Genomic DNA, 17,872 nt, shown 5'->3' with positions numbered 1-17,872 from the left:
TGCAGGTAACTACAGAGTGTTCCCAGGGCACAGGGCAGTCCATTGTAGAGGATCTGAAATGAGCTAAAGTTTGTTTCAACACTTTTTATATATGTATTTTGTTAAATAAGTGACTGTCAGTGGCTGATCACAGGATGTCAGGGGTTGGAAGGGACCCAAAGAGATCATGAAGTCAATCCCCCCTGACAGAGCAGGACCATAAAACCTAGCTCAGGTCACACAGGAAATGAGCCCCCAAATGGGCCTTGAGAGTCTCCAGAGAAGGAGACTCCACAGCCTCTCTGGGGAGCCTGTTCCAGTGGCCTGTGCTAATGGACTCTTCCTGGAGAACATGAACAACTACCCCATCTCTGTAATGTTGCAGAAGGAAACAACAGTATTTGTGATTTTTTTAGCACCAACATCTGTTGCTGTCACTTAGAAATGAATGAAACCTTTTTTGAAGGCTGGAAGAAGTCTTTGCAGCAGAGCCACTCATGCAAGAGTGTTGAGTGCCCAAGAGCTGCCTGATGGCTGTGGCTTCCAGGGACAACCAGAGGGGCATCTCACATGAGCACAGGCAGTGCACAGCCTTTCATTCCCCTTGCTAAGGAGTCCTGTTTGTGGGAATTTGACTGCAGGGATTAGGTTATTTTTATTTAGACTTTGGGAAATCATCAGGCTTTAAGGAACTAGCATGGTGTGGTAAGCATTTCTGCATGTGTCACAATAGAGGGGCACAGTTACAGGTTGAGCAGAGGTTGCTTGCTCCATTTGGGTTTAGGACATCTCCATGAGCTCTGCATCTGGAGCAAGGGAAAATATTCCCCCTCCAGTGTTGCTGTTGTACTCAGACCCTGGGGCAACACTGCCCTCTCTTACCCCACACCACAGGAACAAACAAGAGAACCCCAGGCACCAACGAGGCAGGCAGGTCTGTGCACTCCCTCGGTGCTGCTGCTGGTCCAGCTCTGCACTCCGCAAGCAGGCTGTGCAAAGTTAATCACAGTTGAAGCCAAATCTGGGACCTGGATCCTGTAGCTGCTCTTGTCCTAAACAAGGTCTGGGGCAGGCAAGGACCTAGAGAGGTGATGTCAAAGGGCACAGATGTGTGCAGCTGCAGGGTTTATGAAGATAGGGCAGCCCTGGAGGAGGCTGGGAGCTAGGCAACACAGCTGGAAAGAGGGAGCTTGCAGCTCTAAGTGGCTGCAGGCATGGGACAAGGAGCTGGCACCTGGGAGCTAAGGAAGCAGCAGCTGTATGCATCAGGAGAAGCAATTGTTCAGCAGCTGGAGAGGGTCAGTCACAGTTTTATGATCCTCCCATGGTTGACATATGCTTTCTAGCACCATTGCTGAAAGGTCTGCAGTGGGCTAAGGGGTCCCACTCCTCTACCTTTTAATCCCTCTTAGCAAACCATCTGCTGCCCACCGTGCACAGCTTTAAACATTGTCCCTTTTGTCTGATAAGCATCACAGGACCATGACCCCCAGCTGACTGCAGATGGTCTTTGGCAGAAGGAAAGGAAAAAGGCCACTGACTCGAAGGACCCAGAGACCACTGCTGCACCTGCAGCTTCTCTGGTGAGAACCAGCCTCACAGCACTGCTCCTTCAAAGCAGGACTTCCAAACACCAACTCTCCTTTACCCACCATAGAAGTGCTGGCCCTTGGCAGCCCCAGCTCAGGCTCCCACTCAGAGAAGGACTATCCCCAGTGCCAGGTCAGGGCAGCCATGGCTTTGTCCAGCCACCTGGCTGGAGGCCAAGACGTGAGGCATGAAGACTGCATGAGGAACACTGTGGAGCTAGAGGTGCTTCTGAAACTCAGCTGCAGAGTGGTCTCCCAGGGCAGGAGGACAGCTGCCACAGGAGCCACACCATAGGGTCCTAGGGTGGGAAAAGAAGCTGGCAGCTGCCTTCAGTCTCCATCCACATCATGTGAAGGGCATCAAAACAAGCTGTTCCTAGAGCTTAGCAGGTGCCTTCTCCAGGACCAGAAGAGCAAGATTACCCAGTTTCTCCTTAGCATCAATGTGTGAGCTTCTGACAAGGGTGAGTGAGCAAGCAAGAGGAGCCTGAAGAAGCACAGCAAGTCCATCAGTAACTGTCTGGTGATTATCAGGAAAACGTGACCGCCACATGCTGCCTGAAGTGTCCATTTTTAACCCTGGGGGAAGAGCCAAGGAGGAGGCCAGCACCCTCAATATCTGCCTGTGTCCATGTGGAGATTTCTGAGCTCCAGCTTCAGCTGTTTAATGTAGATGTCTCTCTGGTTTACCAGCTCGTGGAGTCTACGGATTTCATCCTGCTGCCGGTAAAGCACCTGCAAAAGCTGTGAGAAAAGCCACGTTTTTACTGCCTTTACACTAAGGAAACACAGACTTAACCTGTCAAATGCCACCAGTGTGGTGGGTTTAGGCCATGCCCTTAAAATTCAGCTGCAGATTTCGAGCAGAAAAGTAGAAAAATGTCAACAACTCACTGTTGGGTGTAACAAGGAAAACAAAAGCTTGTTCTAAAGAAATTCATTGGGTAAATGTCTGGGACGAGAGAAGCTGTGTCATAACAGTTCTTCACATTTCACTTCCATCCCTTTTCTCCTCTGATCTTGGCTGGTTTGCTTTGCTGGGGAGAAGATGCTGTGCTGCTTCTGGCTGGCCTTGAGATAAGCTTAACACTGCTTTCTCTCAGCTCCTCTCTCTCTTGGTCCAGGGGGGTCTGGGAGGTTTGAGGGGAGGCAGTGGAGCGGCTTCCCTGGTCTTTTGGACCAGGGGGGTTTCCATGTTGTTGGCTAACTGTAAACACCTGTATAATATTGTAAATCCTGTGTATTTTGTACATATTCATTGTATTCCATTGTAGAGTGTAGTTTTTGCCTGTAACTACAGCTTCATTTGCTTCTAACTGAGCTGGTCTGGCTGAAAGTTAATGCTGGGGGAAATTTCAGCCCACCACAACCAGTCCTGTCACATCACTCCTGAAAGAAACAGCATCTCAGGCTGAGGCCTTCAACCAACAGACTGAACAGCAGCAGTGCTGCTGCTGCTGCTGCCCACTGGCCTGGGCTGTGAGTGCAGGTGTTTCTCAGCACCATGTAGTAATGCTGCATCTCCTTAATTCAGTGGAGGAGATCAGAAAAATTAACCTTCCTATCACTGATCACTCAAAGACAGCCTAGATGCAGACAGAGTATTTGGAGTGCAAATTCTTGGTACTGCCACCTCTCCTACTCTGACCTTAGGCAAGTCCTTTTAGTTTTCTTTCTTCCTGTTGATCATGGCTTTGTCCCCTGCAGTTGGGGCCAGCATGGCTAGCACCCAGCTCTGCAAGGGCTGATTCTGTAGCCCTGGGGCACCAGCTCAGAAACACAGAGCAGAATATCCTTTCTCACACCACAGGGAAACTCAGCTGTGGGAATTCCTGCCCCACCAAGCTGCAGATGCTAAAATCTCAGAGAGACAAAAAGGGTACTTGAGCATGGCTACAGGAAGTATATCCTTCCAGGGTTCCCCAAAAAACCAAGCTGCACATACTCAAAAGTGTCCCTAAGCTGCCAGCGATGGGGGGGACTTGCAAATCCCCCCAGAGATCTACCACTGTACAAGCTATGGCTACTCTACAGGAAAGAGTTTTGGTCATGCCTGAAGGCAGATCATGGAGCTGCCAAGACCTTTCCCAGAGGCATTCCCTGGAGTAGGCTGTGACCAGCAGCTAGCCTCAATGGCACTGCCCCCAGCAGAGTACATCCACTCCTTTCACAGGCATCCCAGCTGCCTCACTAGGCTCTCTTATGCGCAGGTCCCACGGAAGGTTTTCACTGCTTACAACCCCTTCTCTCTCCAGAACCTGAAGGTCACAGGGACCTCCTTGTCCCCAGCCAGCCACCAGGCAGGCCTGTGTCACAAGCATGTCCAAGAAGTGGGAGTACTGATTGCTCTCCTTTTTTCCAGGCCTCCTCAGCTGGGGTGTTGCTGGGTCACATTTTGGCTGCCAGGACGTGCAGAGCTTCTGCCCCAGCAAGAACAGAGTGCTCACACTGGCACAGGTCTGCAAAATAAACCCTCCCTTGATTTTGCCACCTTGTGAACAGCATCCTTTTGCCAGCTGACTCTGGGCTTCACCCCACAGCCCCAACCTTTCACCCCAGACGTTCTTACCTCACTTTCAGTTTTTGGTGGTGGACGCTCAAACATGTCAAAACCATTGGCAAGGCACACTTGGTCCTTTTCCAGTGATTTCTCCTCCACTTTTAGCTGCTTACTACCATCTGCAGTCTCACTTGGCTTCTGCAGGTTGTCCACTAGAATCTCTTCTCCCTCACCCTGGTGCTGGTTAAGGTCAGATATTTCCACAACCGGCTCCGGCTCAGGAAACTGCGGTAAGGAGCTCACACCCCCAGAGCTGGGTCTCAAGGACACCATGACAGGCCCTAGGGGAAGAAGGCATTTCAGGGGTTAGCACTGACAAACCACACCCAGAGATCAGCTGTAATCAAACAGCCTGCAGGGGTAAACACTGAGGTACTTGATCGGCTTTCAGAGCTCACAAAGGTGAATGCATGAGCCACCAAATTATTTCCTCTTGTTTTATTTGTTAACTCTCTCCTTTTCCTCCCGTTCTCTTTCTCTGGCAGCTAATGAGCCAGAGAGGCAGCAGCAGCTTACCCAAGCCCTGGGGAGCTGAAGGGCTGGGCAGCTCTCGGTGTGCTGACCTTTGTTAACTCCGTTCAGCCACTCTTGAGCCGTCAGGGCTGGCTGGGCTCCCGTGGTCATGGGGTAGATATCTTCCTGGTACGACTCCGACTGCAAGCAAAGAAAAGTCACTATAACAGAGACACAGAATGTTAGGGGTTGGAAGGGACCTTGAAAGATCACCCAGTCCAACCCCCCCTGCCAGAGCAGGATCACCAGCCAGTACCAGAACAAGAGGACACAATCTCAGGCTGTGCCAGGGGAGGTTCAGGCTGGATGTTAGGAAAAAGTTCTATACAGAAAGAGTGATTGCCCATTGGAATGGGCTGCCTGGGGAGGTGGTGGAGTTGCCATCACTGGAGGTTTTTAGGAGAAGACTTGATGGGGTGCTTGGTGCCGTGGGTTAGTTGTTTGGGTGGTGTTGGATTGGTTGATGGGTTGGACATGATGATCTTGAAGGTCTCTTCCAACCTGGTTTATTCTATGTATTCTATGTATCTTGAATATCACCAGAGAAGGAAACTCCACAACCCCACTGGGCAGCCTGTTCCAGGGTTCTGTCACCCTCACAGGGAAAAAAAGTCTTCCTTATGTTTCCATGGCATAGCATAGCATAGCATAGCATGGCATGGCATGGCATGGCATAGCATAGCATAGCATGGCATGGCATGGCATAGAATAGAACAGAATGGAATAGAATAGAATTAACCAGGTTGGAAAAGAACTTTCAGATCATCAAGTCCAACCTATCATCCAACACCATCTAATCAACTAAACCATGGCTCCAAGTGCCTCATCCAGTCTCTTCCTAAACACCTCCAGGGATGGTGACTCCACCACCTCCCTGGGCAGCACATTCCAATGGCCAATCTCTCTTTCTGGGAAGAACTGCTTCCTAATATCCAGCCTAAACCTCCCCTGGCACAGCTTGAGACTGTGTCCCCTTGTTCTGGTGCTGGTTGCCTGGGAGAAGAGACCAACCCCCAGCTGGCTACAACCTCCCTTCAGGGAGTTGTAGACAGCAAGAAGGTCTCCCCTGAGCTTCTTCTCCAGGCTAAGCAACCCCAGCTCCCTCAGCCTCTCCTCACAGGGCTGTGCTCCAGACCCCTCCCCAGCTTTGTTGCCCTTCTCTGGACACCTTCCAGCAAGTCAACATCTTTCCTGAAGTGAGGAGCCCAGAACTGCCTGGACAGCCCATTCCAATGGCGAACGACTCGCTCAGTGAAGAACTTTCTCCTCACCTCGAGTCTAAACCTCCCCTGGCACAGCTTGAGACTGTGTCCTCTTGTTCTGGTGCTGATTGCTAGAGAGAAGAGACCAACCCCTTACTGGCTACAGCCACCTTTCAGGTAGTTGTAGAAGGCAATGAGGTCACCCCTGAGCCTCCTCTTCTCCAGGCTAAACAACCCCAGCTCCCTCAGCCTCTCCTCACAGGGCTGTGCTCAAGGCCTCTCCCCAGCCTTGTTGCCCTTCTCTGGACACGTTCAAGTGCCTTGATGTCCTTCCTAGCAGGGGAGTTGGACTTGATGATCTCTTTGGGTCCCTTGCAACCTCTGACATCCTGTGGTCCTGTGAACTACATGGGCTATTTCTTGGGCCAGCAGCATAGACCCATGGAAAAAGGAAGATCCTCTTGGTTTAAAACCACCAGTTCCTAGGATCTTTCAGCACTAAATCAAGAGCAAAAGAGCTTAAGCAAAAGAGCAACTTGTTTACAAGTTGGTGTAATATTTATAATATGCATGAGACTTGGATTTGGCCAATAGTCAGACTTGGTAAATGCCTTTAGCCAATGGCAAAGCATATGGTTAGACTTACGCCCAAACCTGGAAGAAGCACAAGCATCCCATAAGGTGGGTGGATGATGTTGTTTACCCCAAAAAAGGCAGGTTGGGTTGCTCACCCCAGCTTGGTGATGCCTGGCCCTTTGAGATCAAATCCAACCTATCACCCAACACCATCTAATCAACTAAACCATGGCACCAAGCACCCCATCCAGTCTCTTCCTAAACACCTCCAGTGATGGTGACTCCACCACCTCCCTGGGCAGCACATTCCAATGGCCAATCTCTCTTTCTTGTGAAGAGCTTCTTCCTAGCATCCAGCCTAAAAATAGCCTATGCAATGAATGAATGATTATGATCTTCAGGTTCAGTGGTTCTTCAAGGGCCCAGTACCCTCCTGCTTCTTCCTCAATTAATAGGATTTAATCCCTAGCTGCCATAAAAGAAACTCACTACATGCATTCTGTCTGACTCCTCCAGAAGCCTGGAATACTTTCCTTGTAACTTCATGACTTTCAGCTGGAGACTATGGAACAGGACACAGTAACACACACACACAGTAACACACACAGTAACACAGTAACACAGTCTCAGGCTGCGCCAGGGGAGGTTTAGGTTGGATGTTAGGAAGAAAGTCTACACAGAGAGAGTGACTGCCCATTGGAATGGGCTGCCTGGGGAGGTGGTGGAGTCCCCATCCCTGGAGGTGTTCAGGAGGAGACTTGATAGAGTGCTTGGTGCCATGGGTTAGTTGTTTAGGTGGTTGGATTGGTTGATGGGTTGGACGTGATGATCTTGAAGGTCTCTTCCAACCTGGTTTATGCTATGTATTCTAACGTGAGTACTTACCATCTCCTCAGCTGTGACTGATTTTAATCAATGGTCATACAGGCACAGGTTCTGGGGGTAGATCAAGACCTTGCTGCACCCAAGATGGGTGAGCATGTCTTGGAAAGCCGTTCTGCAGAGACCTAACCTTAGAGCTGCCCAGCCAGAACTTGTTGCTAGGGCTGTCCACATACTGACCAGCTCTTTACCTCAGCCCAGCAGAGAGAAAATCCCTTCTTCTACCTACTCTTTTGTCCCTGAGAGTCACAAAAAGGAGGCACTTGCCTCTGTTTCACTGATACTCGTCCCAGGCATGACCATGAGCCAAGGTTAACTCACCTGTCGAGGCACTATCATGGAGATGGGCTCAATCAGGTTTTTAGTTGGGATCAGTTTGTAGAAGCGGAAAATCTCACAGGATGACACATCAAGGCCTCTCTTTGGCATTATTCCTAGTGGGAAACCATGAAAAAAAATGGGCTGTGAATTTCCCTAGGAAAATCAATGACATCCTGCAGTGGGTTGAAATTTCCCCTCCCCCCACCCCCCCCACATTAACTTTGCCAGACCAGCTCAGCTGGAAGCAAATGGAAGCTGTATTTACAAGCAAACCACAATCTACAACAAAATGCAATCAATATGTGCAAAATATACAGGATTTGCCATCTTTTACAGGTATTTACAATTAACAAACAACATGGCAGCTCATTCCAATGGCCAATCTCTCTTGCTGGGAAGAATTTCCTAACCTCCAGCCTAAACCCCCCCTGGTGCAGCTTGAGTTGGTGTCCTCTTGTTCTGGTGCTGGCTGCCTGGGAGAAGAGACCAACCCCCTTCTGGCTAAAATCCACTGCTGCTAAATCTCCTTACCAATGTCCTAGAAGAATGGGAGTGTCCACAGGCAGTGTGGAGAGGTGGTAAATGGCCCTAAAACCCTTTCAGTCTACAGAGGAAAATTTGCCTAAAGCTATCAGACTAGTGCTGTCAGCCCCTGGATTGGACAGCAGCACTCTGTGCTGGGTTAGGAACAGGCTGGAGGGCTGTGCCCATAGAGTGGTGGTGAATGGTGCCACAGCCAGCTGGCAGCCAGGCACCAGTGGTGTGCCCCAGGGATCAGTGCTGGGCCCCATCCTGTTCAATATCTTGATTGATGATCTGGATGAGGGGATTGAGCCCATCATCAGCAAATTTGCAGATGACACCACGTTGGGAGTAGGAGCTAATCTGTTAAAGGGTAGAAGGGCTCTGCAGAGGGACCTTGGCAGGCTGGACAGATGGGCAGAGTCCAAGGGCATGAGACTGAACACATCTAAGTGCTGGGTTCCATACATTGGCCACAACTACTCCATGCAGTGCTACAGGCTGGGGTCAGAGTGGCTGGAGAGCAGCCAGGCAGAAAGGGACCTGGGGGCAGTGGCTGTCAGCAGCTGAACATGAGCCAGTAGTGTGCCCAGGTGGCCAAGAAGGCCAATGGCATCCTGGCCTGGAACAGGAGCAGTGTGGCCAGCTGGAGCAGGGAAGTCACTCAGCAGTGGTTAGGCCACACCTTGAGTCCTGTGTCCAGTTCTGGGCCCCTCAGTTTAGGAAAGATATTGAGTTGCTAGAATGTGTCCAGAGAAGGGCAACAAAGCTGGGGAGGGGTCTGGAGCACAGCCCTATGGGGAGCGGCTAAGGGAGCTGGGGTTGCTTAGCCTGGAGAAGAGCAGGCTCAGGGGAGAGTCTGAGGGCTGAAAGAGAAATTCTGTAGCTTGAATGACTTAAACAGTGGGCAGTGTGCTGGTGATTGCCAGGGCCTACAGTGAACCAATGCTGACCTCATCACAGCAGGTCTGTCTCTAGGAGGGAAATGCAAAAGGAGGTAGGCAAGCAAGGAGCGAAGATGCAGAGCACCGATCAGCAGGGAAATCCCAGAGTGGAAAGAAAGTCAACAGAGTTTGGTGCCAAAATACTTGGTGAGTATTCAGAAAGGGAAAGGAGCATCTTCTCCTTGGACAAGTATGTGAGAGGCATTGCAGCAGCGATGGTAAAGCTGCTCAATCCATGCTCTGCTGGTCAGAAGGACCCCCTCCAAGCTGTGACACTGTAATATCACCTGTGATACATAGATGAGCTGAGCCAAGCTGACTGTTGCTTGAGCAGAGTAGAGGGGGAAAATCACTTCCCATAGCCAGCAGGTCAAGGGAGGTGATTCTCCCCCTCTACTCCGCTCTGGTGAGACCCCACCTGGAGTACTGTGTCCAGTTCTGGAGCCCCTATCACAAGAGTGATGTGGACATGCTGAAATGTGTCCAGAGAAGGGCCACAAGGATGAGCAGAGGGCTGGAGCTCCTCTGCTATGGAGACAGACTGAGCGAGTTGGGGCTGTTCAGTCTGGAGAAGAGAAGGCTCCAAGGAGACCTCATTGTGGCCTTCCAGTATCTGAAGGGGGCTACAAGAAAGCTGGGAAGAGACTTTTTAGGGTGTCAGGGAGTGATAGGACTGGGGGGAATGGAACAAAACTAGAAATGGGTAGATTCAGATTGGATGTTAGGAAGAAGTTCTTCCTCATGAAGGTGGTGAGAGACTGGAACAGGTTACCCAGGGAAGTGGTGGAAGCCTCATCCCTGGAGGTTTTTAAGGCCAGGCTGGATGTGGCTGTGAGCAACCTGCTGTAGTGTGAGGTGTCCCTGCCCATGGCAGGGGTTTTGGAACTGGATGATCCTTGAGGTCCCTTCCAAACCTGACCATTCTATGGTTCCATGTTGTGCATCCACAAACCTGGATGGAGACTGGAATCCAACCCACTCCTTTCTACCTAATACTTTGGATAATCCTGGACCCTGACAGCCTCAAAGAAGCCACCATCCTCTCGTACTGTAAGGCAGGTGCTGCCACTCACCAATTCCCTTCTGTGGTAGATGAGAACGGTATTCCATCAGGTAGTTCAGGTATGGTTTCTCAGGGCTTATCTCATAGTACCGAATATTTCCGTCGCCCTAAAGGCACAGACAGTTAACACCAGCCAGGCACTGCTGTTCAGCATGAGGGTCTCAGCAGAATGCCTGGCCCCAGAAGTCATGTAGGGTCAAGAATGAGCCAAATATTTAACTCCCAGCTCCTGTGTGGTGAGGTTAGGGCTCTGCAGTGTACCTCCCCACAGTAAATGTAGGATGCCTGCAGTGGCAAATGTGACCTGATGCTGCAGCACCCTCAGGAGCCAGCCCCTCAACCCACACCCTTGGGTTAAGGTGCTTCAGATGCATCTCTGACTCCTATCTGATGCACCACAGGCCAGGAAAAGAATCAGGCAGGACAGAATTTGCTGGTGTGTATAGCACTTACCTTTCCCACCACGTAAAGCATGTGTGTGTCAGAGTCATAGAAAGGAAACAGGAGTCCTGAGGAGCCATCCAGATCCTCCTCCAGCAAAGGCACAGAAAGGTCATTCTGGGTAGGACACAGGAAAAACAGACAGCTGTCAGTCACCTCAGTTCAGGGACACCTTATCTGAGCCCCACCTGTCAGTGGCATGTGAGCACAGCTCTATAATGATCTGAAGCCATGGCCAGCTGCTCTGAGCAAAGGGCTATGCATGGGCTTCTTCAAAGCTGTGTGTGTGGGAAATGGGTGCTCTGTACCTGGCTCTTGGTGGTGTGCAGGACACCATTTCCTATCACTAGAACATCTCAGGCACCTGATGACATTTCAGGGCTAGATAGGATAAGAAACTCTGCCTGCCTTGATGTGGGCCACCAGACTTAGGGAGATGTCTGCATCACAGAGTGAATTACTCATGTTCCCTCAGTACCCCTAGTCAAGGCAGTACCTCCACAACAGTGCAGCACAGGAACAGTCTGCATCAACCAAGCAGCCTCCACACTGCATGGTGGAAAGGTGCAAAAGCAGGAGGACAAGGCACACCACTCTGTACACAAGGCTAGCACGGCCTGCAGGAAGCTACCCCTGCACACCGGAATGGGAGCAATGTCAGGAGGCTCAATGGGGCGGTCTGGCAGTGTCCCATGGCTGCCACTCTGGCTGCCATCACACAAGTATGTATTTAGCACAGGGTTAATACATACTCTGTCCTGCAGAACCACCCATCTGCAGGCTCCAGAAAGCCAGAGCTTATGTTTAGATGTGATGATAATGGGTGGACATGGTCCTCAGAAAGATGCCTGCTGGGCAGGTCCTGTGTCAATGCCTGTCCCTAAGCAGGCTGCACACCCCTGGCCCCACAGGCCTTCCCAGTGTTCTCAGACTAAGTGTGGCCAGCTCCTCCAGCAGCTCTGTAGGCAGTGAAACCCTTCAGCAAGACCCATGGTGTGTAAGAGCGCTGCTCAGCCTTGTGGGAAGGCTTCAGACACAGTCCCCTGCCTCTCACTTGTGCAAAGAAGCCATGTCCAAACACACCCAACAAATGGCAAACCACAGACCTGCTCTGCCTGCTTTGTCTGGTACAAAGGGTGACAGCACAACAAAGAGGCAAGAGATTGTGCTGCATGGTGTCTGAGTGGGAGGGACAAAGTGGTATGCTGGCAGAGGAAAACCATCTCACTGCAGCAGGGTTTCATGAGGCTAGTAGCCATCATGACAGGAGGTCATGTCCCAGAAGTGACCACTGAGGTAGAGCCCTACTGTCAGGAATCACCAGAAACCAAGAGTACCCCACATGTTTCTCTTCATTGAGGGCTTCATTTCCCTTCCTAGTACCAGAAGCAATTCACCAGTAAGAGCTGCTTATAAGTCAGAAGTCCAGTGACCACCCCAGGGTCCTTTGGATTACATCTTCCTGTAGTGTGCAGTGCTCTCTTTGTTCTGGTAGATTTCTATCCACTTCTTTCAAGAAGCCTTCAGAGCTTCTTCAGAAACTCAGTTACCAGTGTCATAGCAGACACATCTATCACCCACTAAGCATCTGACAGGTCACTCCTGAAACAAACCCATTCTTGAGTATTTAGCAGGTGGAGAAGTTTAGGTAACAGGAAAAGACAGACAGCTGAAGCTGGTGTGGTGAAGATTGCTGGTCCAACTCACTTGATCCCATAATGCTATTTGCCTATTATTCCACCGAGATGTTCCAGTAGAAAACAGCTTTTTCATGTTTCCGAGGAACAAGACCTTATTGGCTTTGTGAGACTTGTAGCTGGCTTCCTATAGGAAGAGAGAGGACACTGCATGAGTAAGAGACAGGCACCTGTTGCATAGCTACGTTTCATGACACATGAGACCACTGTACTCAGCACTGCTTAGGCCACACCTTGAGTCCTGTGTCCAGTTCTGGGCTCCTCAATTTAAGAAGGACATTGAGATACTTGAATGTGTCCAGAGAAGGGCAACAAGGCTGGGGAGAGGCCTTGAGCACAGCCCTATGAGGAGAGGCTGAGGGAGCTGGGGTTGCTTAGCGTGGAGAAAAGGAGGCTCAGGGGAGACCTTCTTGCTGTCTACAACTACCTGAAGGGAGGTTGTAGCCAGGTGGGGGTTGGTCTCTTCTCCCAGGCAAGCAGCACCAGAACAAGAGGACACAGTCTCAAGCTGTGCCAGGGGAGGTTTAGGCTGGATGTTAGGAAGAAGTTCTTCACAGAAAGATTAATTTGCCATGGGCTGCCCAGGGAGGTGGTGGAGTCACTGTCCGTGGAGGTGTTCATAAAAGGATTGGATGTGGCACTTGGAGCTATGGTTTAGTTGTCATGAGGTGTTAGGTATTAGGTAATAGGTTAGACTTGATGATCTCTAAGGTCTTTTCCAACTTGGTTGATTCTATGATTCTATGATTTATTCACCTCTGAATGATCTCCTCAGCCTGGCTGGACTACAGTGAGCAGGATTTCATGGGGATCTGAGAAAGGTGGCCTAAACTCTTCAGAACCATTCCCAGAAGTCCAACAAATCTCTCTTAACTCTTGTTTCACCTATTTCCTGTCCCTGTTATTTGTAGGCCGTGTGCACAAATCTGGGCAACACCTCTGGAACACAGTCAGCTTCACCTTGCTAACACACACGAAGCACAGGCAACAAGAACAACCCTAGCAGTAGTGCAGATGTACATTTGCGTCCACCTGGAGTCTGCAAGTCCTCCCAAGGCATCCCACAGAGGACTGCAGGAGTCTGTGAAAGCAGTGCACTTCAAGAAGGGTTTCCAGGGGGCAAGGAGCATGGTAGCAAGATGCAGAAACCCTGTTTGCAGTGACAACAAGCGTTGGGTGGAAAGTGGAAGGCAGTTAACACCATCCCGTGCCTCAGGCAGTGTGGGGCACAGATGCACTTTTAATGGCAATGAATCTCTCCAGAAGACAGAACTCTTCCAAGGGCTGAGACCATCTGGACCACACACCTCTGAACCCAACCTACTTGGAGGACTGTTCCTGCACGAGGGTCTATCAGACGTATCTTCCTGTCCCTGCAGGCTGTGGCGAGGAGACTGCCGTCTGTGTTGAATGACATGGAGAGCACCACATCCCTGTGAACATCAAGGACCTTCACAGGGTTGGAGATGACAGCCTCCTTGGAGTCAAGGTTCCAGATCATTATCTGGAGCAAAAGAACAATAGAAAAATCATCCCTTTGCTGCCTGACAAACTGGGGATGTTTCTTGGTACCCCATTCACATCCTTCTCTCTTCTCTGATTAGGCCTTACCTTCATTAGTGGCTGCTCTCCAGCATTTAAAAAGAAGTCCTACGAGTTAGAGGAGTAGCTGAAGGGCACAGCATCTCCTCAGAACGACCAATATTCTAATTGCCTTCACAACCACATTTTATGTAACAAAACAACCAGCACCGGTGAAGATATTTGCACTAGCACAAGAAGGAAGCCAAGCTAAAGGGAATGGCTGCAGCAGTTTGAGCTAGTCCCTAGCTTAGATGCTAACTGTAGATGGGAAAGGTCCAGAGATTTTGAGTGAAAGATAAATAATGTAGGGATTGGACACTGAATGATAACAATAGATAGATTCCATTGGAGTATTGAAAACCTCCTATCTTGCAGCACAGTTTGTTTGTTCTCTTTGCTGCTCCATTTCTGAGCTTCAGGCTGTGCTGTGCTCCCTCTGACCTTGGGTTCCTCTGGTTTTGCTTCTCTACAGGGGGTTCTGAGAGGGAGCATGTGTGGTTGTCTAACCCTCTGGGGCCCTTTTGTCCCTGGGAGGGTATAGAAGAGCTGACATGGGGTGCAGCTGTTGGGGCTGTGCTGTTGTTAAGCTGTGCATAGACATGTAAATGCACTTTGTACATCTTTTACACTGTCATATGTGTTTCCTCTTGTAAATGCAATTCCATTTTGACTTCCAAACTCCAAGTGTAGTGAATTTGCTCTGGAGGGCCAGATTCTAAACAAAGTCATTGGGGCATCCAGTCCAACCCATGACAATGGCATTGGCTATTGGACTTGATGATCTCAAAGGTCTTTTCCAACCTGGTTAATTCTATTCTATTCTATTCTATTCTATTCTATTCTATTCTATTCTACTCCATTCTACTCTATTCCGTGCTGTTCCATTCCATTCCATTCCATTCCATTCCATTCCACTCCACTCCATTCCACTCCACTCCATTCCATTCCATTCTACTCTGTTCCATTTTGTTCTATTCTATTCTAGAAAGCAGAAGGGCAGAACAAACTGAAGCTCATCAGAAGACTGCAAAATAAGCAAATCCTGTTAAATTTTAGCAGTGTCCTTTTTGCCTTTAGGGTCACCATGGAATTCCCCCTCTCCCCCACCCCTCCAAAGAAGGCTTCTGAATTCTCCAGTATTAACTTTCAGCTTGAAAGTAAACCAAAGTTCAAGACACCCTGTCAAACAGGGTGTCCCAGGAGGAGAGGTCCACTGAGGACAGACCCACCTTGTAGTCATAGCCAGAGCTGAAGAGGATGTTGTTGGCAGTGGGATGCCATTCAATGAGGCCCACTCTTCTGACATGCCCAAGAAGTTCCTTCTTTGGTGTGGTGATGTTTCTTGTCATCAGGTGCTTGGGGATGTCCCAGATTTTAACCTGAGTGGCACAGGATGGGTCTGTGTGAGATTCCTGGGTAAGGAGCTAATTTGCAACTTAGTAAGTATTATTCTCCTGGTACTGTTACCCCATGGGTAGGGAAAAGGAATGCTCCTGGATTTAATGAATGCCACTTCTTTAAATTAATAGCTTCACTTTTCTGTGGGCCTGAAGGCTGCCCTTTAAAACTTGGCAATTCAACCCTTACACCTGGACAAGCTGCCAGCACCATTACAAAAAAAACCCAAACGTTATTCCAAGGGGAAGAAGTAAACCACAGATAACAAATACAGGCTGGGCAAGGAGGAGCAGTGTCAAGGAGATGGACTTAGGGGTGTCAGTTGGTGGAAAACTCAACATGAGCCAGTAATGGTGGCTGGCAGCCCAGAAGGGCTGGACTGCATCAAAAGAAGTGTGACCAACAGGATGAGGGAGGGGATTCTTCCCCTGTACTCTACTGAGACCCTGCCTGGAGCACTGCGTCCAGTTCTGGGGCACCCAGCATAAGAGGAGCATGAAGCTGCTGGAACAGGTCCAGAGGAGGGCCACAAAGGTGATCAGAGGCTGGAACACCACCTCTATGGGGTCAGGATGAAAGAGTTTGGTCTGTTCAGCCTGGAGAAGAGAAAGTTCCAGGTAGACCTTATAGCAGCTTTCCAGTACCTGAAGGGGGGCTGCAAGAAAGCTGGGAAGCAACTTTATGCAAAGGTTTGTAGTGACAGGGTGAGAGGGAATGGATTGAAGCTTGAGGAGGGAACATTTAGACTGAAGATTAAGAAGAAACTACTTACAGTGAGGGTGGTGAGACACTGGAACAGGTTAACCAGGGAGGTTGTGGAGGCCTGGAGGTGTTCAAGGCCAGGCTGGGTGAAGCCTCAAGCATCCTGGGCTAGTGGAAGGTGTCCCTGCCTATGGAACTAGGTGATCTTCAAGGTCTCTTCCAACCTAAACCATTCTGTGGTTCTATGAATCTATGAATCTGTGAATCTTGCAGAACTTGCCTCCTAATGAATTGGAGCAGGAATAAGCAAATCTGAAATAGACTTCAGGAAAGGGTCCCAGAAGCAGTGACTGATCCAAGCAGTCATCCATGCAATGATCCCTGGTACAAAACCTGAGAACTCCCCTGGTCAGATGGCAGTTGGCAGTTATCATTCTGTTCATCCCACAGAAAGCTGCACCAGTGCTGAGTGCTTTGCAAAATGGCACAGCCTTTTGTCAAAGTACACAGAAGCCCACCTAGGTGGCCCCTTGTCCCTGAGCAGAGGGGCTAAGCAGCACCACACTGAAGTCACTCAGTGCTGGAACAGATCTGCCTGCAGCCCTGGGTTCTTATAGACTGGGTCTATAGACAAAAGTCCTCCTGGGGTGGAAGGAGAGGAACATCTCTCCTGTGAAGAGAGACCTGTGGCTGTTTGGTCTGGAGGGGAGAAAGCTGAGAGGAGATCTTATCAATGTCTACAAATCTCTGAGGGGTGGATGCCAGGATGAAGGTGCCAGGCACTTTTCAGTGGTGCCCAGTGACAGGACAAGGAACAACAGCTACAAGGAGGAACAGAGGAGGCTCCACCTCAATATGAGGAGAAACTTCTTAACACCAAGGGTGACAGGGCACTGGAGCAGGCTGCCCAGAGAGGTTGTGCAGTCTCCTTCTCTGGAGTCTTTCAAACCCCACCTGGATGTGTTCCTGTGTGACCTGCCCTGGGTGATCCTGCTTTGGCAGGGGGGTGGAATCGATGGTCTCCAGAGGTCCCTTCCAACCCCTAACATTCTTTGATTCTGTGAAACCTGCAAAAGGCCTGAACCTAAGCAAATGAAATGAGTCTTTCTCACACCAGCCTGAGAAGCTCAAGTATTTAGGACACTAGCAGATGATTAACCCTTTGGCTCAATGAAAATTACTATGCTTGCCACAGTTTTTCTAGGACTTAGCCTGAAGGAAAAGGGAAACTCTCTTTGAAGCAGACAGTTGATGGAAATTAGCCACACCTGTTCAAGTCTCCAACTCAAGAGGCTGATTCTAAGCCAAATAAAGGAGATGCAAAGTTTCTGGGGCCTCTGTGGTGAGCTCACTTTACCACAGTGCTTATCCCACTAAGGAATCAAGTCTGTTGGGAACCTAAGGACTGTGAGGCCAGTAGCCTCCAGATGAACTTCTCCAGCAGTAAAAGAAAGCATCACTCTCTACAGGTCATCAGTTATCAATAGAGGAATGGGGCTGAGAGAGTAGGAAAGGGAAAATACAGTAGAGAGTTTCTGGCTACATATGGCGGGGAGGGGAAATTCCCTATAGAGTGGTGAAGAACAGGAGTAGGTTTTCCAGAGTGGTGGTGAAATCTCCATCCTTGGAGGTTTTCAAGACTCAGCTCCACAGACCTGCACAGGAGGTAGGGATAGAGACTGCCCAAGCTCCCTTTCAACACAAATTGCTCTGGGATTGCAGCAGGAAGCTTCAAAGTTTGTGCTAGCTCCTCATCTGAGACTGAAAAAGTGGTCATGGCAGTGCCTTCCTGCCACAAGTCCTTTCTGAGACTGCATGAAAACCTGGCATACAGGTTGGAAGACACAATAAAAACCTCAAAGGCAGCCCAGAAATTGAAGGAAGCTGTGCCAGGGGAGG

The 17,872-nt window shown here is 49.8% G+C and overlaps 1 protein-coding gene across 1 annotated transcript in view; it reads right to left on the bottom strand.

Annotated features, from left to right (window-relative positions):
* Positions 1-1,746: 1,746 nt before the first annotated feature.
* The window catches only part of CORO2A (coronin 2A), a 73,832-nt gene continuing 57,706 nt past the window's right edge, over positions 1,747-17,872 (bottom strand). Inside the window, exons 4-12 of the mRNA XM_054178734.1 lie at positions 15,103-15,252; positions 13,614-13,793; positions 12,300-12,416; positions 10,605-10,709; positions 10,162-10,258; positions 7,623-7,735; positions 4,692-4,782; positions 4,138-4,409; positions 1,747-2,312 (exon numbers count right to left, since the gene is read on the bottom strand). Coding sequence (XP_054034709.1) covers positions 2,181-2,312; positions 4,138-4,409; positions 4,692-4,782; positions 7,623-7,735; positions 10,162-10,258; positions 10,605-10,709; positions 12,300-12,416; positions 13,614-13,793; positions 15,103-15,252 — 1,257 coding nt within the window. The 3' untranslated portion in view covers positions 1,747-2,180. The remainder of the gene's footprint in view (positions 2,313-4,137; positions 4,410-4,691; positions 4,783-7,622; positions 7,736-10,161; positions 10,259-10,604; positions 10,710-12,299; positions 12,417-13,613; positions 13,794-15,102; positions 15,253-17,872) is intronic.

This window comes from Dryobates pubescens, chromosome Z (genome assembly GCF_014839835.1).
Source record: "Dryobates pubescens isolate bDryPub1 chromosome Z, bDryPub1.pri, whole genome shotgun sequence".
Taxonomy (NCBI): domain Eukaryota; kingdom Metazoa; phylum Chordata; class Aves; order Piciformes; family Picidae; genus Dryobates; species Dryobates pubescens.
The sequence above is the reverse complement of the archived record's forward strand: the minus strand, read 5'-3'. Positions and strand labels throughout refer to the sequence as shown.